The sequence below is a fragment of the Penicillium odoratum genome (genome assembly GCF_028828045.1).
Source record: "Penicillium odoratum strain IBT 22623 chromosome Unknown utg000005l_segment0_segment0, whole genome shotgun sequence".
Taxonomy (NCBI): Eukaryota; Fungi; Ascomycota; class Eurotiomycetes; order Eurotiales; family Aspergillaceae; genus Penicillium; species Penicillium odoratum.
This window is the reverse complement of record NW_026643147.1, coordinates 1,377,701-1,401,631: the sequence shown is the minus strand read 5'-3', so window position 1 is coordinate 1,401,631 and position 23,931 is coordinate 1,377,701. Positions and strand designations below refer to the sequence as shown.

At 47.7% G+C, this 23,931-nt stretch overlaps 10 protein-coding genes across 10 annotated transcripts; 7 read left to right on the top strand and 3 right to left on the bottom strand.

Moving 5' to 3' along the window:
- Window positions 1-273: 273 nt before the first annotated feature.
- Window positions 274-1,326, top strand: N7520_006075 (3-demethylubiquinone-9 3-methyltransferase; the record flags this gene model as incomplete). Its single annotated transcript, XM_057140009.1, has 1 exon — window positions 274-1,326. The coding sequence occupies one exon, from the start codon at window positions 274-276 to the stop codon at window positions 1,324-1,326; it is 1,053 nt and encodes a 350-aa protein (XP_056994015.1).
- A 2,667-nt stretch (window positions 1,327-3,993) lies between these two features.
- On the bottom strand, window positions 3,994-5,917 carry N7520_006074 (arylsulfatase; the record flags this gene model as incomplete). Its single annotated transcript, XM_057140008.1, has 2 exons — window positions 3,994-5,695; window positions 5,760-5,917. The coding sequence occupies 2 exons, from the start codon at window positions 5,915-5,917 to the stop codon at window positions 3,994-3,996; spliced, it is 1,860 nt and encodes a 619-aa protein (XP_056994014.1).
- An 886-nt stretch (window positions 5,918-6,803) lies between these two features.
- N7520_006073 (glycosyltransferase family 69 protein) lies at window positions 6,804-8,291 on the top strand (the record flags this gene model as incomplete). Its single annotated transcript, XM_057140007.1, has 1 exon — window positions 6,804-8,291. The coding sequence occupies one exon, from the start codon at window positions 6,804-6,806 to the stop codon at window positions 8,289-8,291; it is 1,488 nt and encodes a 495-aa protein (XP_056994013.1).
- A 1,871-nt stretch (window positions 8,292-10,162) lies between these two features.
- N7520_006072 (putative MFS multidrug transporter) lies at window positions 10,163-12,069 on the top strand (the record flags this gene model as incomplete). Its single annotated transcript, XM_057140006.1, has 5 exons — window positions 10,163-11,199; window positions 11,251-11,375; window positions 11,432-11,544; window positions 11,596-11,725; window positions 11,792-12,069. 5 exons carry the CDS (start codon window positions 10,163-10,165, stop codon window positions 12,067-12,069), a joined length of 1,683 nt encoding a protein of 560 aa, XP_056994012.1.
- An 887-nt stretch (window positions 12,070-12,956) lies between these two features.
- Window positions 12,957-13,678, top strand: N7520_006071 (uncharacterized protein; the record flags this gene model as incomplete). Its single annotated transcript, XM_057140005.1, has 2 exons — window positions 12,957-13,555; window positions 13,615-13,678. The coding sequence occupies 2 exons, from the start codon at window positions 12,957-12,959 to the stop codon at window positions 13,676-13,678; spliced, it is 663 nt and encodes a 220-aa protein (XP_056994011.1).
- A 912-nt stretch (window positions 13,679-14,590) lies between these two features.
- Window positions 14,591-16,374, top strand: N7520_006070 (uncharacterized protein; the record flags this gene model as incomplete). Its single annotated transcript, XM_057140004.1, has 6 exons — window positions 14,591-14,786; window positions 14,841-14,885; window positions 14,948-15,285; window positions 15,340-15,399; window positions 15,460-15,714; window positions 15,778-16,374. The coding sequence occupies 6 exons, from the start codon at window positions 14,591-14,593 to the stop codon at window positions 16,372-16,374; spliced, it is 1,491 nt and encodes a 496-aa protein (XP_056994010.1).
- A 68-nt stretch (window positions 16,375-16,442) lies between these two features.
- On the top strand, window positions 16,443-17,141 carry N7520_006069 (uncharacterized protein; the record flags this gene model as incomplete). Its single annotated transcript, XM_057140003.1, has 4 exons — window positions 16,443-16,451; window positions 16,496-16,690; window positions 16,711-16,959; window positions 16,980-17,141. The coding sequence occupies 4 exons, from the start codon at window positions 16,443-16,445 to the stop codon at window positions 17,139-17,141; spliced, it is 615 nt and encodes a 204-aa protein (XP_056994009.1).
- A 327-nt stretch (window positions 17,142-17,468) lies between these two features.
- On the bottom strand, window positions 17,469-19,159 carry N7520_006068 (acyl-CoA synthetase; the record flags this gene model as incomplete). Its single annotated transcript, XM_057140002.1, has 3 exons — window positions 17,469-17,633; window positions 17,688-18,823; window positions 18,877-19,159. The coding sequence occupies 3 exons, from the start codon at window positions 19,157-19,159 to the stop codon at window positions 17,469-17,471; spliced, it is 1,584 nt and encodes a 527-aa protein (XP_056994008.1).
- An 803-nt stretch (window positions 19,160-19,962) lies between these two features.
- Window positions 19,963-21,006, bottom strand: N7520_006067 (sterol desaturase family protein; the record flags this gene model as incomplete). The annotated part of the gene is made up of 1 exon (XM_057140001.1): window positions 19,963-21,006. One exon carries the CDS (start codon window positions 21,004-21,006, stop codon window positions 19,963-19,965), a length of 1,044 nt encoding a protein of 347 aa, XP_056994007.1.
- A 2,199-nt stretch (window positions 21,007-23,205) lies between these two features.
- On the top strand, window positions 23,206-23,764 carry N7520_006066 (putative vacuolar transporter chaperon Vtc1; the record flags this gene model as incomplete). Its single annotated transcript, XM_057140000.1, has 2 exons — window positions 23,206-23,239; window positions 23,418-23,764. 2 exons carry the CDS (start codon window positions 23,206-23,208, stop codon window positions 23,762-23,764), a joined length of 381 nt encoding a protein of 126 aa, XP_056994006.1.
- Window positions 23,765-23,931: the final 167 nt, after the last annotated feature.

The window sequence follows — 23,931 nt, the reverse complement described above, 5'->3', positions numbered from 1 at the left end:
TTGTTTGCTTCACGAGGATTCCACCATCGGGGATAGCTTCAACTTTCTTGCCCACGTTCCGGAGCCCCGGATAATGCCTGCATCCTGGTATGTGCTTTATATTCTAACACCACTTTTGTTAAGATAAGTCCATTGAAAATTTCTCTAAACCTCGGCATAGATCGCGGAAACCACAGAACACGACCTCACCAAAGCTGAGCTGTGCAGGTCTTGCTGGGGCTATAACGCTGACCCTACCATACTTGCAACGCCCTGAATTCTTCCTTCTTCAACATGGCATCCCTTCGATCTCGCTCCTTGACTCTTCGTGCCTTGCGCGCATCCTCAACTACTTCAAGACCAACTTGCCGACTTCAGATCACCCGGCCTTCAACGGCGCTTCAACAACCACAATTCTTCCGCAGTCACTCTACATCCTCTGTCTCCGCCGATGAAGTGTCCCATTTCTCCGGCCTCGCCAGCTCATGGTGGGATCCAATGGGCCCCTCGCGAATCCTGCATCTGATGAATCCCCTCCGCCACGAGTTCATCGCATCATGTCTCGCCGAAGGTCCCCCACCTTCAGATCCCCAATCTACTAGCGCAAACCCCGCAAACCTACACTACCTCGATATCGGATGCGGTGGTGGTATTTTCGCCGAATCCCTTGCGCGCACTATCCCACTCGACCCCTCCGCCGATGCACCGACACCCACGCGCGCCGCATCAATGACAGCTATCGATCCCACGACCGCCCTGATCCAGATCGCGAAGAACCATGCTCGCCTGGATCCTACAGTGGACGCACACCTTCGCAGCGGAAAATTCCGCTACCTGAACACCACCCTGGAAGATGTGCTTGCTTCTGAATCTGAATCCCCATCCCCATCTTCATCCTCTGTTACACATCCGCAATTTGACGTCGTTTCCCTTTTTGAAGTCATTGAGCACATAGATTTCAAGACTACCACTCCAGAGGCATTCCTTGCTAACTGCCTGCGTGCGGTGAAGCCTGGTGGTTGGCTCGTCGGCTCCACTATCGCGCGCACATTCCCGTCATTCCTGTTGAATCAGGTTATCGCGGAGGCACCATGGCCGATCGGTGTCGTGCCGCGTGGTACGCATGAGTGGAGCAAGTTTGTGAACCCATCCGAGTTGCAGGCTTGGTCGCAGGAGGGTTTGATGCGGGCCGCTGACACCGGTGTTACTCGTGCGGGGGCTGCTGCCCTTGAAGGCACGCAGTGGAAGTGTGTGGGTACTATTTATGTGCCTGGTTTGGGATGGAAGATGGTTCCTGGATCTGAGGATTGGGGCAACTACTTCTGGGCCATAAAGAGGGGCATTTGAACATTTGAGCTGCCATTTGTACGATAATGTTGTATATTAAGATATAGATTCCATCCATTTATTAGGTGTTCAAATGCAAACGACACTTCCATGACCATTATCAACAATTGTCACAGGTATTGCTTTCCATTTCTTACCATTGGAACTGCGATCCATCCCACGCGCGCAACTGCCCACCAACCGACTCCCTCGTCCCTTCATTACTCGTCTTCACAATACCACCAACGCTCTCAGGTGCTCCTCAACCGTCAGAAAAGCGGGGAAAGATTCCCAATCCGCTATATAATACTCAGGGTCTAGGTATCCATTGATCTATTAACCTTAATACTGTAAATCACATATATTATACATAGTACTTATAGCTTACGATACCGAGCCGTTAAAATTACTTATCGCTCTTTAACGGATGGATGTCAAGCTGCGCTCTGGGATGCCAGAGATATCACGATTGATCTTAGTAGATCCTGCTCGTGGTGGGCCTTCTCTCTCCTCATGCCTCTCACTCCAGACGCTGCCGCTCTAGTGTCAATCTATATCTGTCCATGCACTTGCTTCCTCCCCTCCTATCATAACTTGTAAGAACCAAAACTTGCGAACGAGTCATGATACAGCTATGTAGCTGCCGTATTTGCAGGTAGATGCTGAGCTCGAATTTTCATTGATACTTTGCAAAGGCTAGGACCTGGAGTTCAAGCGATATATGTATTTATCGTGAGAGCGATGAATCTCATAATTAATGTACATATATCTCATATATTTCAAATGTTCCTAAGACGGAAAGTCGAATACAGTCAAAGCTAACTCAGTGCACACCCCAATATCAAAGTGAAAACAGGCATAAAGGCGAAAGGTGACTATTTTTTTTGGTGAGCTGGGTCTAAGCCCCAATGGCTAAAGTTCTCGGCTTTCATACCTTCATCTCAGTTCACGGTTTAATGTCGCCTGACGTTTCTCCTCCATCTCGATTCGCTCAATTTGTGAAAAATTCTTGAGTGAACTAAAAATCATGTCCATATCCTCCTGAGTAACCGCCTCCTTGCTACTAGCCCATACCAGTATATCTTGGAGCATCATTATCGCGTCTGAAGTAGACGGAAGCTTCGGAGCTGGTCCATAGCCGTTCGATGATTCACCGTCGTCCGATAGTTGATCAGGTGTATGGACGGTCGATCCGACTGTTGTGGAGGTGTGAGGTAGGCCTGAGGGTAGGGCAAAATTCTCAGATTCAGGCATTTTGATTGGTAGATAGGGCCTTTAAAGCAAGATGACCCAGTAAGGTTGAGACGAAAGGTATACACAAAGGTGAAGGTGCACTAACTGCAGAATTTGTGAGTAAAATAGTGGGTCTATCCAAGCGAAGAGTGTGCTATTATCGAGGGCGCTAGGCGTCAGCGCTAGGATGTGCTATATATGAAAGATGGGCTTTGACTGCACATACATGTACACATATGAAGAAAGTTCGCCCGGCAATCCCCTCTTCATCTTGCACTTATCCCTACTCTCTTCTAGCTCTGCCCTTACCAACCCCTACGCACTGACTCTAAGGCCAATCCACCTCCCGTTTCCCCCACCAGTGAATGCCGCTCTTTTTTGAAGTAAGGTCAGCGTAGTCGATATTGGCTATCACGCCATGCAGTCGCTCCTGGAAGCACAAGCATCGCAGTGACCTGGGCTTTAGTCGTACTATGTGATCCATGATCTTGGGAAGTTCAATGTGATCTGAAGACTGGGTAAAGAAGGCATCCTTGTTTGGGGAATTTGATTTACTATAACTCTACATTCAATTTTAGCTTACCGCCTGGAAGATCTACAAGTGAAGACTAAGAGTCTAGCGAGTCTAGCGGTGCTGTTCAGAGGTCGGACGGAATCTCTGTTGTTGCTGTCGTTGTCGGTCTGCCTGCGATGGCGAGTACGTTGGTGAGATGTGGACAGGCTAGCGGATTGAGGGCAGTTTACTATATTTTTGCAGTCGGAGGGGCTGTTGGGTTCCTATTGCTGGTAAATTTAGTGGTCGATCTACAATCGACACTACAACGTGAGTTCGTATACAGTAGTATTGGATTTTATGCAAGGGGTATAAAACCTTATATGCTATGTGCATATCCCTTTAAAGCTCCTCGCTCTTCCACATATTCTGCTCAGGTCCATCCTCAACCTCCATCGCCTCGATTCAAATCAATCAACACTCCCACTTCCCAAGAGGGCATCTGGACCTTGTGTCTCCCAAAATCCCAAACCACTAAAGTACATACCGGTCGGGCATAGTTTCGAGATCTTATAGTAACCTTTTTATATTCAGATGAAATTCCTCTGGACCACGTTTCTTACACTCGCTTTCAGCATTTCAGCAGCAGTTGCAGAAGAACAAGTCTGTATCGACATTGTTGATTGCATGGCAAATGATTCAGTTGGATACTGAAAAAAATGTCGAGTTTGGGAATGCGGTCCTAAGGAGGAGGCTGATGCAATATCACCTCAGTACCTGAGTAGAGGGCTGCCATGAATATGCGACTATGAAGAATGTTCTGCGTTGGGAGTGTAGCCTGCCAAGCATTTAGGGGACATAGGATTCTATAGTCTTGAATGAACAATTTAGTCTCTATTTTCGTTATCTGATAATCTTACGGAGTATCGATCATTATGTTGTTAAAACCATCTGCTTCGCTTCTACCATTGTTGAACACTTCGCTGAAAGCGAGGCGGTTCACGGGTGAACTTCTCAGGTGTATCCCGAGCACCGTTCTTCCAATAATCAAACTCCATCCATGCATTCTCGGGCATCTGTGCCTCGGTCGCCTCCAAAAAGGCACCCAGATCGGGACATAGAGGGATGACACCTGTCTCCAGAACATACTGGTCCCACAGTTTAAGTAGTGTTTTCATCTTCTCTGGCTCCTGGTCTGCCAGATCATGGATCTCACCGGGGTCTTCGACGAGGTTGTATAGTTGCCACTTCTCGGGTCCCTTAGGCTTCGGGATGAAGACGATCTTCCAGTCGGCGCAGCGGAGTGCAGCTCGGCCACAGGTTTCCCAGCCCTGGATGAAGTCCTTCGGGTGAATACGCTCGGCTTGTCCAGTTGCCCAAGGTTGCCAGCTGCGGCCGCGCATGGATACAACCTCTCGGCCCTGATATGTCGGTGCTGGGTGCTTGACACCGGCCATCTCTAAAATGGAGGGTGCTAAGTCCATGACGGTGGCGAATTGATCGGTGATACCGCCCTTGGGGGCTGTGGCGTCGCCGGGCTTGAGATTAAAATTCTTGGGGAAGCGGCAAGTGAAGGGGACTCGTACTCCACCCTCAGTTGTGTATGCTTTGTACAGACGAGACGGAGCGGTTGAAGCCTGCGCCCAGCGCGGACCGTACCAGATGAATGAGTTGCCAGCGCCCAAGTTTTCGAGGCTGTTGTCGTAGTATTTTTGCAGGTGGGGCATCACGCCGTTTTGTACCATTGGATAGGCTTCGTAGGCGGCGCCTTCTGCGCCGTTGTCGGACATGAAGCAGACGAATGTGTTGTCGAGTTCATCGATCGAGCGCAAATACTCGACGACCTTGCCCACATTCGCATCAATACACTCCACCATTCCGGCGAAGACTTCCATTGAGACACAGGACTTCTTCTTCTCCTCATCGGTGTATGCATCCCAATCCTTGATCTCCTCGGCGACGACAGGGTGTGCCTCCACATCTTCACGAATCATGCCCAGCTCCTTCAGGCGTTGCAGGCGCTTCAACCGCAGAGCATCTGGGCCCTTATCGTAAACTCCACGGTAGTGATCAATATACTCGCGCGGTGCCTGGAGTGGCCAATGGGGTGCTGTGAAAGGAAGATAACCAAAGAACGGGCGGTCCCCGTCTCCATTCGGTCCAGCACTGCCCCCGGTCTCTTTCCACTCACGCAGGTAATCAATCATCTTATCTCCATAGCCGTCCGATGAGTACCAGCCCTCGGGAAGATGGCGCACGTATTCCCCATCCTCGCTGTGCAGCGCGATATAGCTCGCCTCGATGAAGGTAGGGATATCGTCATTGTCGCGCAATTGGGGTTCATAGGCATAATGGTTTGAGCAAGCGGGGAGGTGGGCGAATGAGCGAACAAATCCACGCTTGTGAGGGGATCGCTCGGGTGTTAGGCCTAGATGCCACTTGCCCGACAACATGGTGTGGTACCCCGCATCCCGCAGAACCTCGGGAAGCGCAACCACGCGTTCATTCAGATAACCCTCATACCCAGGCATACCACGCTGCGGGGCAGTACTCATGGAAGAACCCTTGGGGCCATTCTGACCGGAGATGTTGGTCCATTCGATCAAGTTCCCCAAACCTGCAATGTGGTGATCGGTACCGGTCATTATCATAGCGCGAGTAGGACTATTTTCGGACCAAGGTTAGTTGGACCTTCTTGTGGTCTACTTCCGTGATGGCCTATACTTACGAGCATGCTGCTGCCGCATGGAAATCAGTAAAGCGCAAGCCCTCCTCTGCGATCTTATCAATGTGCGGGGTTCGAATCTCGCCACCAAAGCACCCCACATCAGAGAAGCCAAGGTCGTCGGCGACAATCACAAGAAAGTTGGGGCGTTTCGTAGTCATTGTCAATCAATGTAAATGAAAGCCAAGAAACAAGACACGGTACTATGCAAAAGAAAAGTGACAGGGAAGAGTAGCTGCAGGAGACTTATAGGCATGTTCAGGTGATCCCTGCATCTGCGCCATGACGGTACCTCATTTCGTGCTCGGCAGCTATCTATCGCCAGTCGGCCATCGGCTGGAAGTGGATCGATGTTTATGCATTATCAGCCCCATTCATGCTCCAGCCACATTAGTCATCTCTTCGGCTTTAATTTCCGTTCTTTCTTGGTCCGAGCGTTCTTTACAAGTGAAGAAGATCATAAACAAGGAAAGTGTCAAATAGTACCGGATAAGTCATCTAGCGTTCAATAAATTCTCGTGATTGTAATGATGAGTCCAATGACCCCCCCCTTTTCTATTGGTTCAACTCAAGGAGTTCTTAAAATCGCCGATCTTTCAATCTGCGATCGCTGTCCACTTTACCCAACTACGGTCCTCATAGAAACTGACATCTGGGAGTTTTCAAGTCAGTTTTCACTTGACGAGTGAGATAGAAATTGAAATCTCATGTGAGTATATCTTGGTTTGTTTATTTGATCCTCGCGAGTATTGAATATTGTTTGGTGTACACGCGTTCTATTGCCGTTTTCGGCAGGAAGTGGAAATCCGACCGACTTTCCCATTCTCTTCACACAAGCCTTCTTTCATGCGACTTCGTAATGCCGCAATCTCGGCTTATTATCCTAATGAAACCCACGGGGTGATGAATTCGAGATAAGAGACATATACGCGCTCTCGAAGTCTTTTTTGTCTCTTTGTCTCACTTTGATCATTGACCCTTGATTAAACTGATGGATCAAAGAAAATAAATTCCCCTCCTTGCCTCCCCTTAACCGATCCTCGACGTATGTTCGTCATGAGGCCCAGGTTGTGCCAGGCCCTGCTGGCCGCGTCTGCGATTGTCATGGGCTTGGTGTACCTAGGATCCAGACTATTTATATATTATCACCGCTGGAATGACGACCTAGGGATGTCTGTCTTCAATGGCAAGCTACCCATTATTCCGCAATACAATCGATTCGCCGACTCGTCGAATTTCGCAGAAGCTGAGATATCGGTCCTGGCGAATGTGTCGGCAGTCAATATTCCGAGCGAACCCTCTTCAACGTCCACGGCAGTGGCTACCTTATCTAAGGGCAAAATCCAAGAGTTCGATCCAGCGTGGAATAACAAGAGCACATGGTCGAAACAGCAAACACCGACATCCCATATGCTGCGCGAACAAGTCGATAAATATATTCATTCTATATTGGATTTCAGAGACAACTGGCCCTTTGAGCGCGTTTCATGCCCTGGGGATATTGGGGATAGGTATCAGAACCTGCGGGATACAGAAGATAGCAACCAAGTGCGGTACTTCTTTGCGCTCAACCTGTATGGAGCCGTTGATGCTCTTCCGCGATTGATGAGCAGTATTCTCGAGACGGTGAAACATCTAGGTCCGAGTCACTGCGCGATTTCGATCGTCGATGATGGGTCCGAGGATGGCACGTGGGAGGTTCTCGAGGCGTTAACGCCATGGCTAGATGACCTAGGTGTGCAGTATTTTCTCACCACCAGTGGTCAATCATCATCATTGGATAACGGTGGCCAGAAATCCCTTGCTGATCTCCGCAATCAAGTACTGCGGCCGCTGAAAGCTAAAGGGGTGGAACCTCGTGCACTAGCAAGCGCGTACTCACCAGACGCCGTCGTCATTTTTCTGGATAATGTTGTCGTGTGTCCCGAGGATATCCTGGAATTAGTATTCCAGCATGTAAACCAAGGTGCTCAGATGACTTGTGCATTCGATTGGATTTTGGATGGGTCTGTCTTCTACGATGTCTGGGAATCCCGGTCGCTGACTGGTAACACATTCTTTGAAATTGCGCTTGCGTCCAATGGCACGTTGATCAGAAGCGATGATATGTTTTTCGACGACCAAGACAGCAAGCGGCGATATGACATGTTCCAGCCTTTACAGGTGTACTCATGCTGGGGCGGTATGGCGACATTGAACGCTGTGTCATTTGCGGAAGACACTATTCGTTTCCGTCCTGCTGAGCAAAGTGACGCGGACTGCTATACCGGCGAACCCATGCTACTTGCCAAGGACCTTTTTAACCAAGACCTTGGCAAAATCCTTGCCGTGCCATCAGTTAATGTGGCGTATTCCGATAACGAAGCGACCAAGACGAAGCAGACCCGAGGCTATGTCCGGGATCGTGTCAACGCCTCCAAGCCGACCTTAGATGAAGAAGAGATGGTCCAGTGGCAACAGGCGCCACCTGACATGATCAAGTGCCTTGCGCAATCAGATCAATTGGCCTGGACTGAGTGGACTCAATCTACTTGAGGTCCATGTCTGGGTTCTCTTTCTTTCCCGATTTATGATTAAGTGGCGTTGGAGATATATTGGGCGGAGTTATTGGCATTTTACAGCGCATTGTTCATTGGTTCTACATTAAATTTAATTCGATGATGCGCGAAAAACCTTACCACATTTATATTCACGACCATCCTCTTTTCATGTCAGCCTGCAGATAGTTCTATATATCTCACATATTACAAGCCTGCACCCACCCGAGAGAACCTAGATACCCATTGACCTACTTAAAGTATAGTAGCTCGGATCGTTGGCTGAAACGAAAAGCGGGGAAGCTTCAAGCTCCACAACTTGTTCGTCGCCAACCGTTAAATCGACATGGACTCGGCTCCTAGCCGGCTCCATAGAAAGCTACGGACAATGAGCTAGCTTTTGAAACGGGCGCATGGCGTGATGTCTCCACCGGGTTGCGCTGTCGGCTGTCGGCTGCAGACCTCAAACCCCAATTAAATTTCTTCCCCGGAGAGATCGACATACCAGGCTCCACACCTTTCTGGACAGCGGGAGCTTGATTTCGTTTAGCTTGTTTGATACATTTGGCGAACTTAAAGGCCTGATGGTGTCATTGGCTTCACCGCTAGAATTATGGCAGGAATTTGGCTTCCAAGGTTGTGTACACGTGTCTTAATCCGTGGATACATAATGTAATTGGAGGTTTTGATTTATTGCGTTTTTCCGGGTCTCTTGCTTTCTGTGCAGCTCTGGGATTCATATTTGTTCTAAAAATGTAGAAATCGAGGTCGAACCTTGCACAGGGGATTTTTCGAACCTTCAAATGTTGGGCATCGTGTTAAGCGGGAACAGATAGATGAATACTGCTATATAAATGGTCGCCACATATGTCCTTTTGGTATCTCGAAACCTTGGAATATAAAATAGTCGGCAAAAGTTATGAATTCGAATATTCGCAGGCATGGACTGAAACTTTTGATGTAAGACCTTGCTGCCAGTGGATCTCCATCAATCAATTTTCAAATCTTGATTTAAAGGTTGGTTAAGTAGTTGGAATGACTTTGTGGCAGTTGGTAACTATCCAGTGACGATCAATCAGCTTGAATGGCCAAAATGGTGTGTAAGGTTATGTGCCTGAGGGAGTCTGGGAGCCAGTTTCCTATCTCTCTCTGATAGACTTTTCCTACATATCACTCTGTTCCATTGACTCGGTCCCTTCCTTTCTCTCTTTGTACGATATGAAGTCTCTCCGATACATGATTTCTTGATTTGTTGGTCGGTATAGGCTCTTCCAGGTTGTCTCTCTTCCTTCTTCTTACGCTGTTCAATGGCCAAAGAGAAGAAAAGTCCCAATAGGAATCGACCCTCGGACTGTCATAGAAACCCAAAACAGAACCTGGGGGACTGGTTTTTCTGGGGAAGTATGGATGGAACGCCTCCAGAACAATTCAAATCGGAAATTCAGATCCGGTCTCGAAAGGGATTGTACTCGTTGCACTTTCGCCGCAAACCTCCGGGGTACAATCGCGGCCTGTTATAATCGCACTCCCGAATTGCGGAGACGGAATCCGTGACGATGTATCGGATCATTGTCCCCGGATCTTTCCTCCACACCAGGCGACACATGAGATAGTCTGGTAAAGCTTATTTGACCCACTGGTATAGTGCATTCGAGCCAATCGGAGATCTCCCCATAGTCCTACAGTTGCTCTCAACATACTACCATATCTCCAACATGAGGAATATGAGGCCGGGGTATTTAGAGCCGCCGATTCCCCTCTTCTGTGGACTATTCAATCGCTACCTTCTGGGAGAATGAAACCTCCGCCAACAAGCCACATCGTCGAATGCCAAAGAACAACCTTCGGCCGATCTAATATACCCTGCTAATGTCGCGTGCATCATCGTTCACGGCTGCCTCAAACGGAGATGTGGAAAAACAGAATCGTCCAGATGGACAGGCCCGCTCCCCAGGTGGAACATCTCATCGTCACAGCCACTATGAGGGAAGAGTGGATGGAGCTGCGGATGGCAATACGGAAAAGGAAGACGAGCTGAAGGAGTGGCAGTGCTATGACAAACTGGGATATTCGTATCCCTGGTACAAGAAATGGAGTATCATCTCGGTAATCTTCCTTGTGCAACTTTCCATGAACTGGAATGCAAGTTTCTATGCCAGCAGCATCACTCTCTACTCAAAGCACTTTAAAATATCGGAGCAAGCGGCTCGCGTCGGTCAAATGGACTTCCTAATTGCGTATGCCTTTGGATGCGAGTTCTGGGCCCCATTCAGTGAGGAATTCGGTCGTTGGCCCATCATGCAAACAAGCCTACTTCTGGTCAATATCTGGCAGATCCCGTGTGCGCTAGCCCCAAATTTTGGTACCATTGTTGTCTGTCGCCTGCTAGGGGGTCTTTCCTCCGCGGGAGGGTCAGTGACACTAGGTATGGTGGCCGATATGTGGGAGGCAGATGATCAGCAATGGGCGGTAGCTTATGTGGTGTTGTCCTCGGTGACAGGTTCTGTGCTCGCGCCCATTGTGGGTGGCTTTGTCGCGACCTACCTGGATTGGCATTGGAACTTCTGGCTTCAGCTCATTCTTGGCGGGTCTGTGCAAATACTGCATCTCTTTGTTCCGGAGACCAGGTGCAGTATTCTCATCACCAGAGAAGCGAAGAGAAGACGTAAGGAAGGAAATATGGTTTATAGTGGCGATGAGCTGAAGGAGAGTCGTCTAACTTTTCGATATATTCTCATGATCTGGGCTCGCCCTTTCATCATGTTCCTTCGTGAGCCGATTGTTTTGTGTCTCTCGCTTTTTAGCGGTTTCAGTGATGCTCTGATCTTCACCTTCTTGCAATCTTATACCCCGGTTTACAAGCAATGGGGATTCAGTACCATTGACACAGGCTTGGCATTTATCCCGTAGGTGACTTGATTGAATGATGGAGATCACTGTGCTGACAATTTAATTAGTATCCTTGTCGGATACTTGATCGCCTATTTCTCGTTCTTACCATGGATTCTGCATCATAACCATATGCGTGCGAAAGATCCGGACGGTCTACAGCCAGAGACCCGACTATACTGGTTGTTATGGGGTTAGTTTTGTTAATAGTTCATTTCAATGTCTCATGCATCTACTAACGAGCGATAGTGGCCCCTCTTTTGGCAATTGGGCTTTTCGGATTTTCATGGACTAGTCTTGGTCCACCACATGTGCATTGGATTGCACCGATGATATTTTCATGTCTGATTGCAATAGCCAATGTATGTTGTACAATATGCAGCCCCTTGGCCTCAAACTGACATTATTTTTAGTACTCGATCTACATGGCTACGGTCGATTACATGATAGCATCATATGGCCCATACGCCGCATCGGCAACTGGAGGAAATGGCTTCGCTCGCGACTTCCTGGCCGGTGTGGCTGCCATGTACTCTATACCAAGTGAGCATAATCATCACCTCTTTCCAAAAAAACACCAAAGCACATAATTATTCTAACATCAATCAGTGTATTCTAACATGGGTACCACTCACAAGCTTGAGTGGCCGAGCACCCTCCTCGGATTCCTGGCCATTATATTCACGATCCCCATATACGTATTTTATTGGTATGGACCACGAATCCGTGAAAAGTGCCCCTTCGCCCAGACACTGGCTTCAGACAGAAAGAAGGCTGGGCGCAGAGTTTCTCAATGTGGCTCCGGCGATGCGGACCCAGTACAACGATATCTGGCGGATTCCTTGGAAGATGTCCGCGAGCATAGTTCATCTCACTCATCTCACTAAAATAGAGTTGATTATTTAGTGGGGAGGAAAAGTGTGGAGTTGTTTGAACGAACGAGATTTTTCATGTGGAGCCCTAGATTCACTGCGCCGGTAGATCACAGTTGAGTTTTAGATTATATTCAGATATTATCTGGCGGTTGAAATTGATATAGCACGGATTTCAATGATCTGTTTGATAATTATCGTAGAACACGAATATCCAAATGTGATCAGCTTAAGCAGGGCTATGACACCATTGTTGTCTTTCCTAGATCTACTTTGAATGAGATGACAACGTCTCTCTTGAAAGGAATCTCGATGACCCAAGTGCATTGCTTTCTCTCCTCGGTCCGCATCCCCTGTTAGTCCAAATCTCTCATCTTCGGAGTCTGCTTCAAGGCTAGATCCGCGCATCATGGCTAGGTATTCGTAATACAAGCTGGCGCGAAATGCATGTAAAGGTGACTTTGGATGTAGACACATCGATGTATGCCCAGTATACATTTAATAATGGAATAAGAAAAATGGCCGAAAGGAAGTCTTGGGGAAAAATGAAAAAGAGGTATGAAAATGAACAGCAAAGGAACTTTTGGGATTCCGCTAAATTGATGTCTGTGTCTGCTGCAATGAAATCGAGGGTCCATAGTGGACTGCCCACAGCAAGCAATAAAAGGTAGGCCTCAGACTTCGCACTTTCTGTGAAGTTTCAAGTTCATGTCAAGTATCTTGGTCCTAGCACCTCTTCACTTGACTTTCTACTTGGCTTTCTCACTTGGTCTTCTCAACACACAACCCACGACATTGACCACATTCTTCCCACCTTCAATTCTGAGATATCCTTTGTTTCTCACGATTTGAGTCTCAAGTACCTGAGTCAAAGTAACGCATACACTACTTGAAATCCCACCATGGCTCCAAGGAAGCCATCAACTCGTCAGACTCCCCAGTATTCTTCCTTGCCATTCGCTGGAAAAGATCACATCACCTCAAGCTTCATCCTTCGGGGGCGGCCAGAGCCTCAAGAACAGATCAAGCAGCCTAAGGCATCTACCCTTGGCAACTTTCAGGCTTCCCAAAAAGAATTGTTTGAAAAAACAAAGTGGATTACGCTCTCGGATTACACAAGACCCGATTCATCTCGAGCTCGTCTCGCCTTGGGCAATAATCTTATCAAACCTCTTAACGACGAAGATGTGGCCATCAAAGTCACCTATGACCCCACCACAATCGCCCGGGATATTCTGGTCGCCGCAAACCAGCACCCAACGGAGAAAGCATTAAACCACCATTTGATGTGTCTGCGAAGGAATCTCCCAGAGGTGAAGTTTTCTTCCGATTTGGCAACCTTTCGTTGGGATATCGTTGACCCCGACCCCTCAACCACAAATACGACAGCCCATACTTCTCTAGATGGTTCAGATACTTCGATGGAAGACATGTCCAACTCATTTGGCCCAACAACACGGTTCTCACCTGAGAGGACTTATTTGGAATACATCCGCCCCCAGTCTCCTTGCCCCTCGAGCCCTTGTCCGGCTGGGGGACCAGTGACCCTTCAAAGACCAGCTCCACGTACACCAACCCAACCCAACAAAGTGACAAAGCCATCAAGCACTCGAACGGCTTTTAAGGTCTCGAAGACGGATGATCGATCTTTACTTTCGCCATATTTAAGTCGATCACCTCAACCAAAGGTCGTCGTTCCAGTTTCACAAAATCATATGTCTATGAGACAAAGTCAACGCCGCCCAGAGCAAGCTGTTACTAGACCCAAGCCACTGAATATCAAAGAAACAGCCGTGGATAGCCACTCGTTTCGATGTATGTGGATTCTCTGCCAGAAGAAATTCCCTGACGAACCTGGTTTGCAAGCGCATGTGATGAAGGATCATATCATGGAAAATTTGACATGCAGATGGGGAAATTGTGACTGTAAGACACATTTAGTGGCTGTCCCTTTGTGGCAGCATATGAAGAAATATCATTTCTGAACACTTGATGGTGTGAGATGTACTTCCTTCGTTGTATCACTGGTCATGAAATCCAACAGTTTGATATTTGTTATCACTTGAAAATTTGTTTATTAATTTTCCGTAATTAGTAATTCGTGGATGACAGCATTTCTCCCTTGATAGTTCAGACACTCTAATTAAACAACATATCTTCACAATATCAGCCAACCAGAGATCAGTTCCAATATCCACATGGCAAAGTTGTGGTGGTATCCACCCGAGCTCGTCATCGGAACCCCCGAATTGCTCATCTTCTGCCTCCTTTTTACTAGCTGACCCTGAAGCAAAGTGTATCACTATCACTTATCAGCTTATTCTCATTGGGTATTTCAAAGGTTGACTTTCTCGGCCGGGAGTTGTTGTGATGTAACATCATTGGAACCATACGGTACGTTCGTGTTGCTAATCGCGTGAAGCGCACTGTTAATGATGTGCTCTGGGTATTTCTCGAACTCTAGTAATAGCAGAAATGGCATTCACTTCTTCACACTTATCTTTTGCGTCCAGCGTTCTTCGATTTTCTTATCATCATGGCTTCCACCGGTGAAAAAAAGATTGATGCCCCTGCCGATCTGGAAGGAAGGAATATCACGACTTCGCCATCATCCAGTAGTGATGCAGAGGCGGTCGGTATCAACGAAAAGTCCCTACTACGCAAACTAGACTATCGATTGCTTCCCCCATTAACGCTACTTTATTTACTATCCTTTCTGGATCGAAGCAATGGTTCGGATCTCGAATTCTCCACAAGCTAGACTCCATACTCATTACTTGCTACAGTTGGAAATGCGAAACTGGAGGGAATGACCACCGATATCAAAATGAGTATGTTTCAAATGACAGCTAAGCAAAGGAAATTGAAGTTAATGCGAGGAATCACTCTGCAGCCGGAGACCAATACCTCACTGGGCTTACGTTGTATTTCATCGGCTACGTTCTATTCGAGGTTCCATGCAACATCGTTCTCAAAAAGGCATCGCCAAGAACCTGGCTCCCAACCCTGACCTTGATTTGGGGCATAGTCGCAACTCTGTTGGGAGTTGTCCAGAACTACTCCGGGTATCTTGCTTCGCGATTCTTCCTTGGCGTTGCAGAAAGCGGACTGTTCCCGGGTGTGGTTTACTATATCTCGATGTGGTATAAACGGAATGAGCAGCACTATCGAATTAGTCTATTTTTCAGTGCCGCGAGTCTTGCGGGTGCTTTTGGTGGGATTCTGGCTTGGGTGGGTTCTTAATAGATCTTTCCACGTAAGGGACAAAGCTTATGCAGTGGCTAGGGAATTGGACATATGAGTGGTGTGGGAGGATATAGTGGATGGCGATGGATCTTCATTCTGGTGAATAACTTCAACGTCCAGCTGTTCGACCCGATGGACTGACATGGCTTGCACAAATAGGAAGGACTCGTGACTGTCATCGCTTCTGTTGTCGCCTATTTCTGGGTATACAACTACCCATCGACGGCGGAATTCCTGTCTCCTGCGGAGCGGGAATTCATTCAATTCCGCTTGAAGAATGATAACGATGCCACGCGAGATGAGAGCTTCACCTGGTCCGCTGTGCTGGATGCATTCAAGGATCCAAAGGTGTGGCTATACTGTTTGGGCTTCCATACAATGTCGCTACCACTGTACACACTATCTCTTTTTCTGGTGAGTTTGACGTTCAAGGTAGGGCACTGATAATCCACAAGGGCACTAACATGATAGCTCTAGCCGACTATTATTAAAGAGCTTGGGTACTCAGCCGCTCAAGCACAGCTGCTCTCCGTTCCTCCATACGCCGTCGCTTTCATTCTCACGCTGAGCGTCGCTGTAGCATCGGAAAAGCTGCGCATCAGGGCACCCTTTATCATGGGTACGTCGGCTCTCGCCTGCATCGGCTATATCCTCTTGCTCTCCGACCATAGAGCCGGTGTGTCCTATTTAGGCACCATCTTCGCTGCCGCGGGTATATATCCGTCGGTTGCTATCGTGTTGTCCTGGCCGGCGAACAATGTTTCCGGGCAAACGAAACGTTGTATTGCGAACGCGCTACAGATCAGTGTTGGCAATATTGGAGCCGTGATTGGGACTCAATTGTACCGGACTGAAACCAGCCCGCGCTTTTTCCTTGGACATGGGTTTGCGCTAGGATATTTGGTCGCAAATATTTTTGTTGTCGGAATTTTATGGGTTGTGCTGCGGCGAGAGAATGCCGGGAAGGCTGTGGAAATGGAGGCTAAGGGGTTGAAGCCGTTTGGCGAGGATATCAGGGATGGAGAGGGTGAGTTCTTAGGTGATAAGGATCCACGGTGGATTTTCCAAACATAGTACACGTTTAGCATGCTTTCATATACAAGAGCCGAGTAATGGAGAGGTACGGAGTTGTAGATCAAATAATGCGATTGGTAAAAGTCTAACTAGATTGACAGGAATGTATCTCCCACTTTAGACACATCCAGCCCCATGGAGGGAGCGGACGCAACACGAAGGAGCTCCAGAAAGATCTTGTCCAACTGAAGGAGCTTATTATTGGCACAAATTTGACCTCGAATATCATTGGGCAATAGACGAACGAGACTTCGAAAGTGCCGAAGGTTGGAGTACGCGAAACGATTTGGGATTCGACGCGGTCCGAATGCTGTTTGTTAGTAAATGTGATCAAAGACATCCTATTTATCCCGAAGCAACAGCCGTGCGACAGAGAACAACATCATATTCTGCAGAGGCATGGCTGAAGCTTGGAGAGCGGTGCGACTGTACAAGGTCAAGAACCAGGCAATCAACTTCCATCAAGCATCTCAAATACAAAGACCCCTTCCAGGAGGCAAGACTTCAAGACTTGATCCAAAAAGATCAAATTTCGTGGTCAGGATTGTGTGCTCAAAAGCGAACCTGAACTCCTCGGGGGGAACGGTAAACCGCATCCACGGCAGGGGCCAGGATTAGAACGAGCCTCAATTGGTCTGGGTCTCATGCTAAAATTTGCGAATGGAATGGGGTTCCGTCCACAAGGGTATGATGGAGACCGTGAATATGTTGAAGAAAAGAAAAACACATTTGCGTTTTCGCGGGAAGAAAAACCAGCGGGACGCTAGAGTGATTATGTAATTGCACGTGATCCTGCCAAGGCTGGGGAGTGGCCGAACCGATCAATTCAAATCGAATGTAGCTCTCTACCGTGGATGGGCGTCTTTATGTTGATAAATGAATATCAAGTCTTTGTCACTATATTTGCGAACCATTTTACCAGCTTAGAACCGAAAAATATCGAGTTTAGGAAGGTACTATTCAGAACTTGTGGTTCATGACGTCATGGACGCAGAGCCCTTTCAGTAAGACTTACCAGTCGCATCTATCCCTATTCAATTTCTATGTTATATTCGCTAAGCACAGCCATTCAATCATGACTCATAAAATCTCACTCAAGCCTTATCAGGCCAATATTTCTGAATGATTGTCTTCTTGTTGACTTTGCCCATAGCATTGCGCTCAATGCCATCCACAACTTTCAAGACTGTGGGAACCTTATAGGGTGCCATCTCAGTCTTCAAAATAGCACGGAGTGCAGGGAGCTCCAATGGGGTAACCTAAAATATATCAGTAGCGTCCAATATAGACAATATTGCGAGTTATCAACATACCCCTTCGCGGAACTTCACAACTGCAGCCACCTGCTGGCCCCATTCCTCATTCTTGAGTCCAACGACGGCCACTTCTTGGATAGAGTCAAGCACAAGCATCTTGCGTTCTACTTCCAGCGCGGAGATCTTATATCCACCGGACTTGATCAAGTCAACGGATGCACGACCCTGAATGAAGTACGCCCCGGTAAAATCCCGTTTGGCAACATCACCAGTCTTGAACCAGCCATCTGCTGTGAACTCGGATGCTGTTGCCTCTGGCTTTCGCCAGTATTCGAGGAAGACGTTACCACCCTTAATTTCGATCATACCATCTTGGTCGATGGCCTCGACGATGCGTCCGGTCTCTTTCTCAGTCAGTCGGACTTGAACTCCAGGAAGTGGCCAGCCCACACTGCCATCCACTCGCTTGTCCAATTCCAGTCCACAGCTAATTGCCATTCCGATCTCGGTCATTCCGAAACGCTCCAGCAGAATCTGGCCTGTGATTTCCGCGAATTTGGTCTTGACGGGAGTTGGCAGCGCAGCCGATCCACTGATTACTAGACGCAAGGCCTTTGCACCCTCCCTTGCCGCTTCTTCACGATCTGTTCCACGCATATTGGCATCGAAATAATCATTTAGACGAGAGTAGATGGTCGGTACAGCCATGAACATGGTAGAAGAGCCGCTGTCCTGCCAGCGCTCCCAGATAACCTTCGGGTCGAACTTTGGATGCATTTCTACAGTGGCGCCACTCAGAAGACATGCTGTCAATCCATTGATGATGCCATGGATGTGGTGGAGCGGGAGCACGTGGATGAGGTGATCGGAGGGACTGTACTTCCACGCTTTGACAAGACAGCTTGCCTGGAACTCGATGATTTCGTGCGTGCTCACGCCTCCCTTGGGGTTCCCTGTCGTTCCAGAAGTATAGATCATAAGAGCGCGGCGGCTGAGCGGAAATGCTGGGACGAACGAAGGTAGGGAGGGCGAGTCGTTCCGGGTGAACGGATCAAGTCCCATGAATTGAATATCGGTGCTGCATACTTCTCGCAATGATGGGCCAAATTTCTCGAAGGCAGGGTGGATGAGGATCAACGAAGGGTCCGAGTCGCTTATAGTATATAGGAGCTCCTTGACAGGGTGGCTTGTGCCTGGGAGCTGTTAGCAATCAACATGGTCGCGCGTATAATTAGCAGGGGCTTACAAAGAGGAACGGCAACTCCACCCGCAGCCCAAGTAGCCCATTGAGTGACAACATAATCGTAGCCATTCGGGATAAGGAACGCAATGCGACGCTCTTCCAAATCACCGGTGGCCGTCAGCCCCAGCTGCTCTAAGATCTGTTTTCGAAGCGCCGCGACATCCTCGAGAAGTTGTGTAAACGTAAATGACTGTTGCTTTGTGGCATCAATCACAGCGACTTTGCCGGGGTCATTCTGTGCATGCTGTTGTGCTGCCAAGAAAAGAGGGAGAGAGGGGAGCGGCATCGGGACGTGGGGCGTGGGGGTGTGAGCGATTGGTCAAGGGGTGTGTATAAAGGGTATTAGGCACGAAGTCGCGATATAGAGGCAATTGGGATTGAGGATTTTTGTATGACCGAAAATTGGGAAAGCCAAGGGGCGTAAAGATCGGAGCGTTGCATCATCCCTGGCGCGACACACTTTACCCAGAAACAGCGATTGCGGAGCGACTGTGGGGAGGTTGGGTGGGGAGGTTTAGAGGGGCTGAGGCAAATTTATCCGGCAATTAAATGAGCAACGCAAATGTATACACTCAATTAATTGAAGCCCTATAAAGGAAACATTTTTCATAATCAATAAACATAACAAACGCATAGAATACTGACAAGAGCTGGAGTCAAGCATGGGTCGACGTGTCGCTGATATCAATGTTATTACTATGTCCTCTATGCATGGCTCTTAGGAAAGAACCTCAGCCGCAACTTACTACTGGGCAGCATAAACACCTTATGCTCTATTAACAGGAAGCATCAATACTAATGTACTCGCCACTCTTGACCTATAGCAGTCAGAGGTCAAGGTCATATCGACACAGTCCATACGCCGGCATATACTATAAATTACCTCCCCCCTTGAGTAGTTTCAGCATCAAAAGATCTACCAGATGATTCTTTTCATTCTCCCACAGAATAGCAGAGACGTTTTACAATACATGAACATAGAAATGAAGGTTTCTTTATGTTCTTGGTTCCTGTATATCTACTTTATCGTATTCATTAACCGATCCAAAGACCATAATGATCTAATGAAAAGTAAACTCTCAAGTGCTGTTAAAATAGAGGCATCGTTGCTCTGTTCTCATAATCCACATTGGAGTCAACACTCTCAATCCGCTCTCCACAAGTTCCAAAAATCCGGTCCCAGACACGACTTTGCTTGCCATAATTATGACTCTTTCTCCACCCGTTGCGGTGATGAAGATCGTGGTCTTCAATAACCAATTCCATGTTAAACCTCTTCATCAGCCAAGACATGGGATTTGGGGCACAAGCATGGACCCGAAGACCGCTGTGTCCTGCGATCTCCGCGAACAAGACATATAACTGGGCAATGTGCCACTCATAGAACCCCATAGGCAAACCGATGGACTTCATCGTGTAAAATGCCATCAAAGGAATGCCGAGAATATCAAAAAATTCTTGTTCCGAGTCCGCATATATTGTAAGTAGCGGGTTAGGATGCTTGGAAAGGTGATGTGTGCGGTGGTACTTCCAGAGACCGTTCACGTCGTGCATAAGGCGGTGGTACCAGTAGAACCAAAAGTCCACAACGACGCTGTAAAGACTCACTTCGACAAACACCCATGTCCAATTCAGAGACAGAGGTGCTTCGGTCTTGTTGTAAGTAAGGTAGACGGAGACTAATGGACGTAAAAGTCCCCCGAGGAAGACTGAGAGAAGTGTTTTCCCCACTCCTGCATCAGGGACGCCATCTCGCTCATGTTTGTCCCCGTCCAGGAATCCGTGCTTGTGTCCAAGTTCGCGGATCGAGCGCAGTTCCCGGAATGTAAACAGACGTGCGGCTTGGTAGTAGTAGATGAAAGCGAACACTGGGTGAAATTGATATCCCGAGACCGATACGAATATCTGGTGAGCGACAAGTGGAAGGCAGGCATAGAACAGGATCCAGCGTTGCATTTGCCAGTTAGACAAATACGGCACTTTTTCTGTCTTAGGATGGACGGGAACCTCTCTGTCAAGATCCACATGGTAGACATTGGCATGTTCCAGAATTTTGTGAGGGATTGACCATTGACTCTTGTCTTGTCGCCAGGTTGACTTCATAGAGTCTCTAGGATTGTTGGGAACGCCCATGTTGATCTACTGGTGAAGACTCCCGGAGTACTGAATGGGGGTACGTGACTAGATATTACTTCTATGCCTTGGTTCTAGTTGTTCCTCATGTGTTTTCGGGATCATGATCAAACCGAGGTCCTGTGGCGCTTGAGTTTTGCTTCTTCTCAAGGCCCACCACATTCTTTGCTTCAAGGGGCCGTGGGTGGGATCTGAATAATTGGCAGCGAACTGCGATTGGATACTCGCAATGCTTACCCAGAATGGGATATGCAATGCAGATCTAATTCGTCACGCCACACCTGTGCTAGATCATGATCTGCAACAACGCATCTTCAGGCCACAATTTTTAAGCCTGATTTATTGATTAGACCAACTGTGGAGATCATCAGGGCATAAATGCTTTACACCCTATATGGATGGTAGTTCACATGAAGTTTGCAGTCATGGGAAGCGCCTATCTTTGCAGAAAACACATACAGTTCTTGCTCATAATTCCACGATCATTCCGCATAATATGCACTTAGCAGAATTTGATAAAGGATTAAATTTAAACCTGTTTACAATAAGGTTAGAAGAAGGTCCACTATGCATAAGGTTGTTTAGTAGGTTAATTGGGCTTAGTGGTTGTGTGTTTGCCTGAGGCCGCGTTGGGGCTCCCAACACAAGCTGCTTTTTTTCTCAGCCTTTCACTTCCGCATAACACGTTTTAGTTCCATGTGCTCGGTCAGTCATTCGTATAGGTCCCTGCACCAGATCGGGTGGCATTTCATAGGATCTCTGTGGCAACTTTTGAATGTCGATTCAGTTACTCTGCACCTATACATGGAATTCAGGATATTGATATTTCTTGGTCGTGTAAAATAGCTACTCCGGGGATTTCATGCACGGTGGTGAGTAGATTGATCTGTAAAAGAGAGAGCGTGGAAGTGGGGGCTGTAGATACTACGTGAGTCATGAAATCTCGTCTCGGGGTCAACAACAAGGGAAGCATCTAGATGCGACAAACTGGTGCTCGCATGGTCCATGCCCAAGTGGCTGAAAAATCACCCCACCTCGGTAAAATATAGTTAGATGCACTCCTGCCTATTATGGACTGGTCAATGGCTGCATCTACTTAGTGGACTAGGCTAATGGAAATAGAAGAAGAAAAATCAAATGCCACCTAAAACGCACCTGACACGTGCTCGGTTACCTAAAATGGTAGAGCAAGATATGCTGGTAAATGGCATGGTGAGCTCCGTACTCCGTAGACATCGGGACTTTCCCTGAAACCAAGCCCGGAGCCGAGAGTCCACTCCGGGCCGACAATTCCCGCAAGATGTGGCGGGTCAATGAAAAGGGCCCAGATTCCACTCGCTGTGGGTTTCTGATTTCAGATCGTAAAGCTTTCGTTTTTAAAGTTCTAAAGTTGACATGAATGGTGCGCAGATGTCACTTATTACTTCAAAGGAAAATTGAAAAGGAATATGATAGTGATACTATGGAGATAAAATCTGAGAAGAGATCGGATGATCACCGCGCCACTGATACTGCTAATCCGTGCTGCAGGGTAATTACCTTGTGAAGGTTAGTCGTTCGTAGACCACAATTTAGCCACAGGTGCATGATTTATCCTATTGGTAAAGGTCAATTGAGTCTAAATTGTTAGCGGATAGACATAGTGGGGTCTAGTTCATGGCCAGCCAATTTATTGCAAGTCTTGCCATTGTTAAGCAATTGCCAATAACCTTGGAAGGTCAACGGTAATGATATTCTCTGGCATTGGAATACTCAGAAATACTTACAGAGTTTTTCTAGGTTTTGAAAAGAAATATAACCATGGATATAAGCTTGGAAGGTGTCTTCGTATAAGTCTCAGACCAAATTAATTTTTTCGTGACTTTTTTTTCGTGCTAAAAGAAAAAGGAAATGAATGTGAACCAAGCGATGTAAGCAGTGGACGCACGTGCAGACACCAGCGGTAGAGCTACACCACCACTAGTCCAAATGCGGTAAGGTCCCAAAGTTGGCACCAGCGGTCGCGACTGCCCTCGTCATTCGGCGGGGATTGGCTAATTGCCACTTCTTTTATTACTCTCGATCTTCTCTTTCTTTCATCACCACACATTTCTCGAGAGCTTTGGAAAAGTACAAAATCTCAATCGGGTCGCTGCTGTTGGAATCTCACCCCTTACCCTCTGTGCAACTTCACATTCCCGCCAGTGCACCCCTCAAGTCATGTCTAGCCAACCTCTTCTCCAAACCGCGCCGGGTAAGTGATTTTGCTTTTTTCCAATGCAGGTTGCAGATGGGATGCCAACAAATCAATTGATATGCTTGAGGCTTCAAGCCCCGAGCTACGTGGGCATCTCCGAGGCCATAATTCGTCGATCCGCTTCACATCCCTCCCAATGTATTCCAATGTAAGGTAGAAAACTAACATCTTCCAGGCAAGCGGATCGCCCTCCCTACCCGTGTCGAGCCCAAGGTCTTTTTCGCCAACGAGCGCACGTTCCTGTCATGGTTGAACTTCACTGTTATCTTGGGCGGTCTGGCCGTCGGCTTGCTGAACTTCGGTGATCGTATCGGTCGCATCTCTGCGGCCCTCTTCACCTTTATCGCAATGGCTGCGATGATCTATGCAGTCATCACATTCCACTGGCGCGCTCAAAGTATTCGGCGCCGTGGACAAAGCGGTTTCGATGACCGCTTTGGTCCCACTATCTTGGCTATCGCCCTGTTGGCCGCTGTTGTGGTCAACTTTATCCTGCGCATGCAGGACAACGAATTGAACTGATTTTCTTGGGTCCTCTCTTGATGAAATCTTTCTAATGAGCTGATATCCACCCTGTGCATATACTGCCATCCTCGGACCCATTGCTTGCACTTATTCATCTAAATTTCCTGTCTTTGAATACCATCATGGCGTTGTCAGTTTATCAGTCAGTCACGTGTCAATATCTT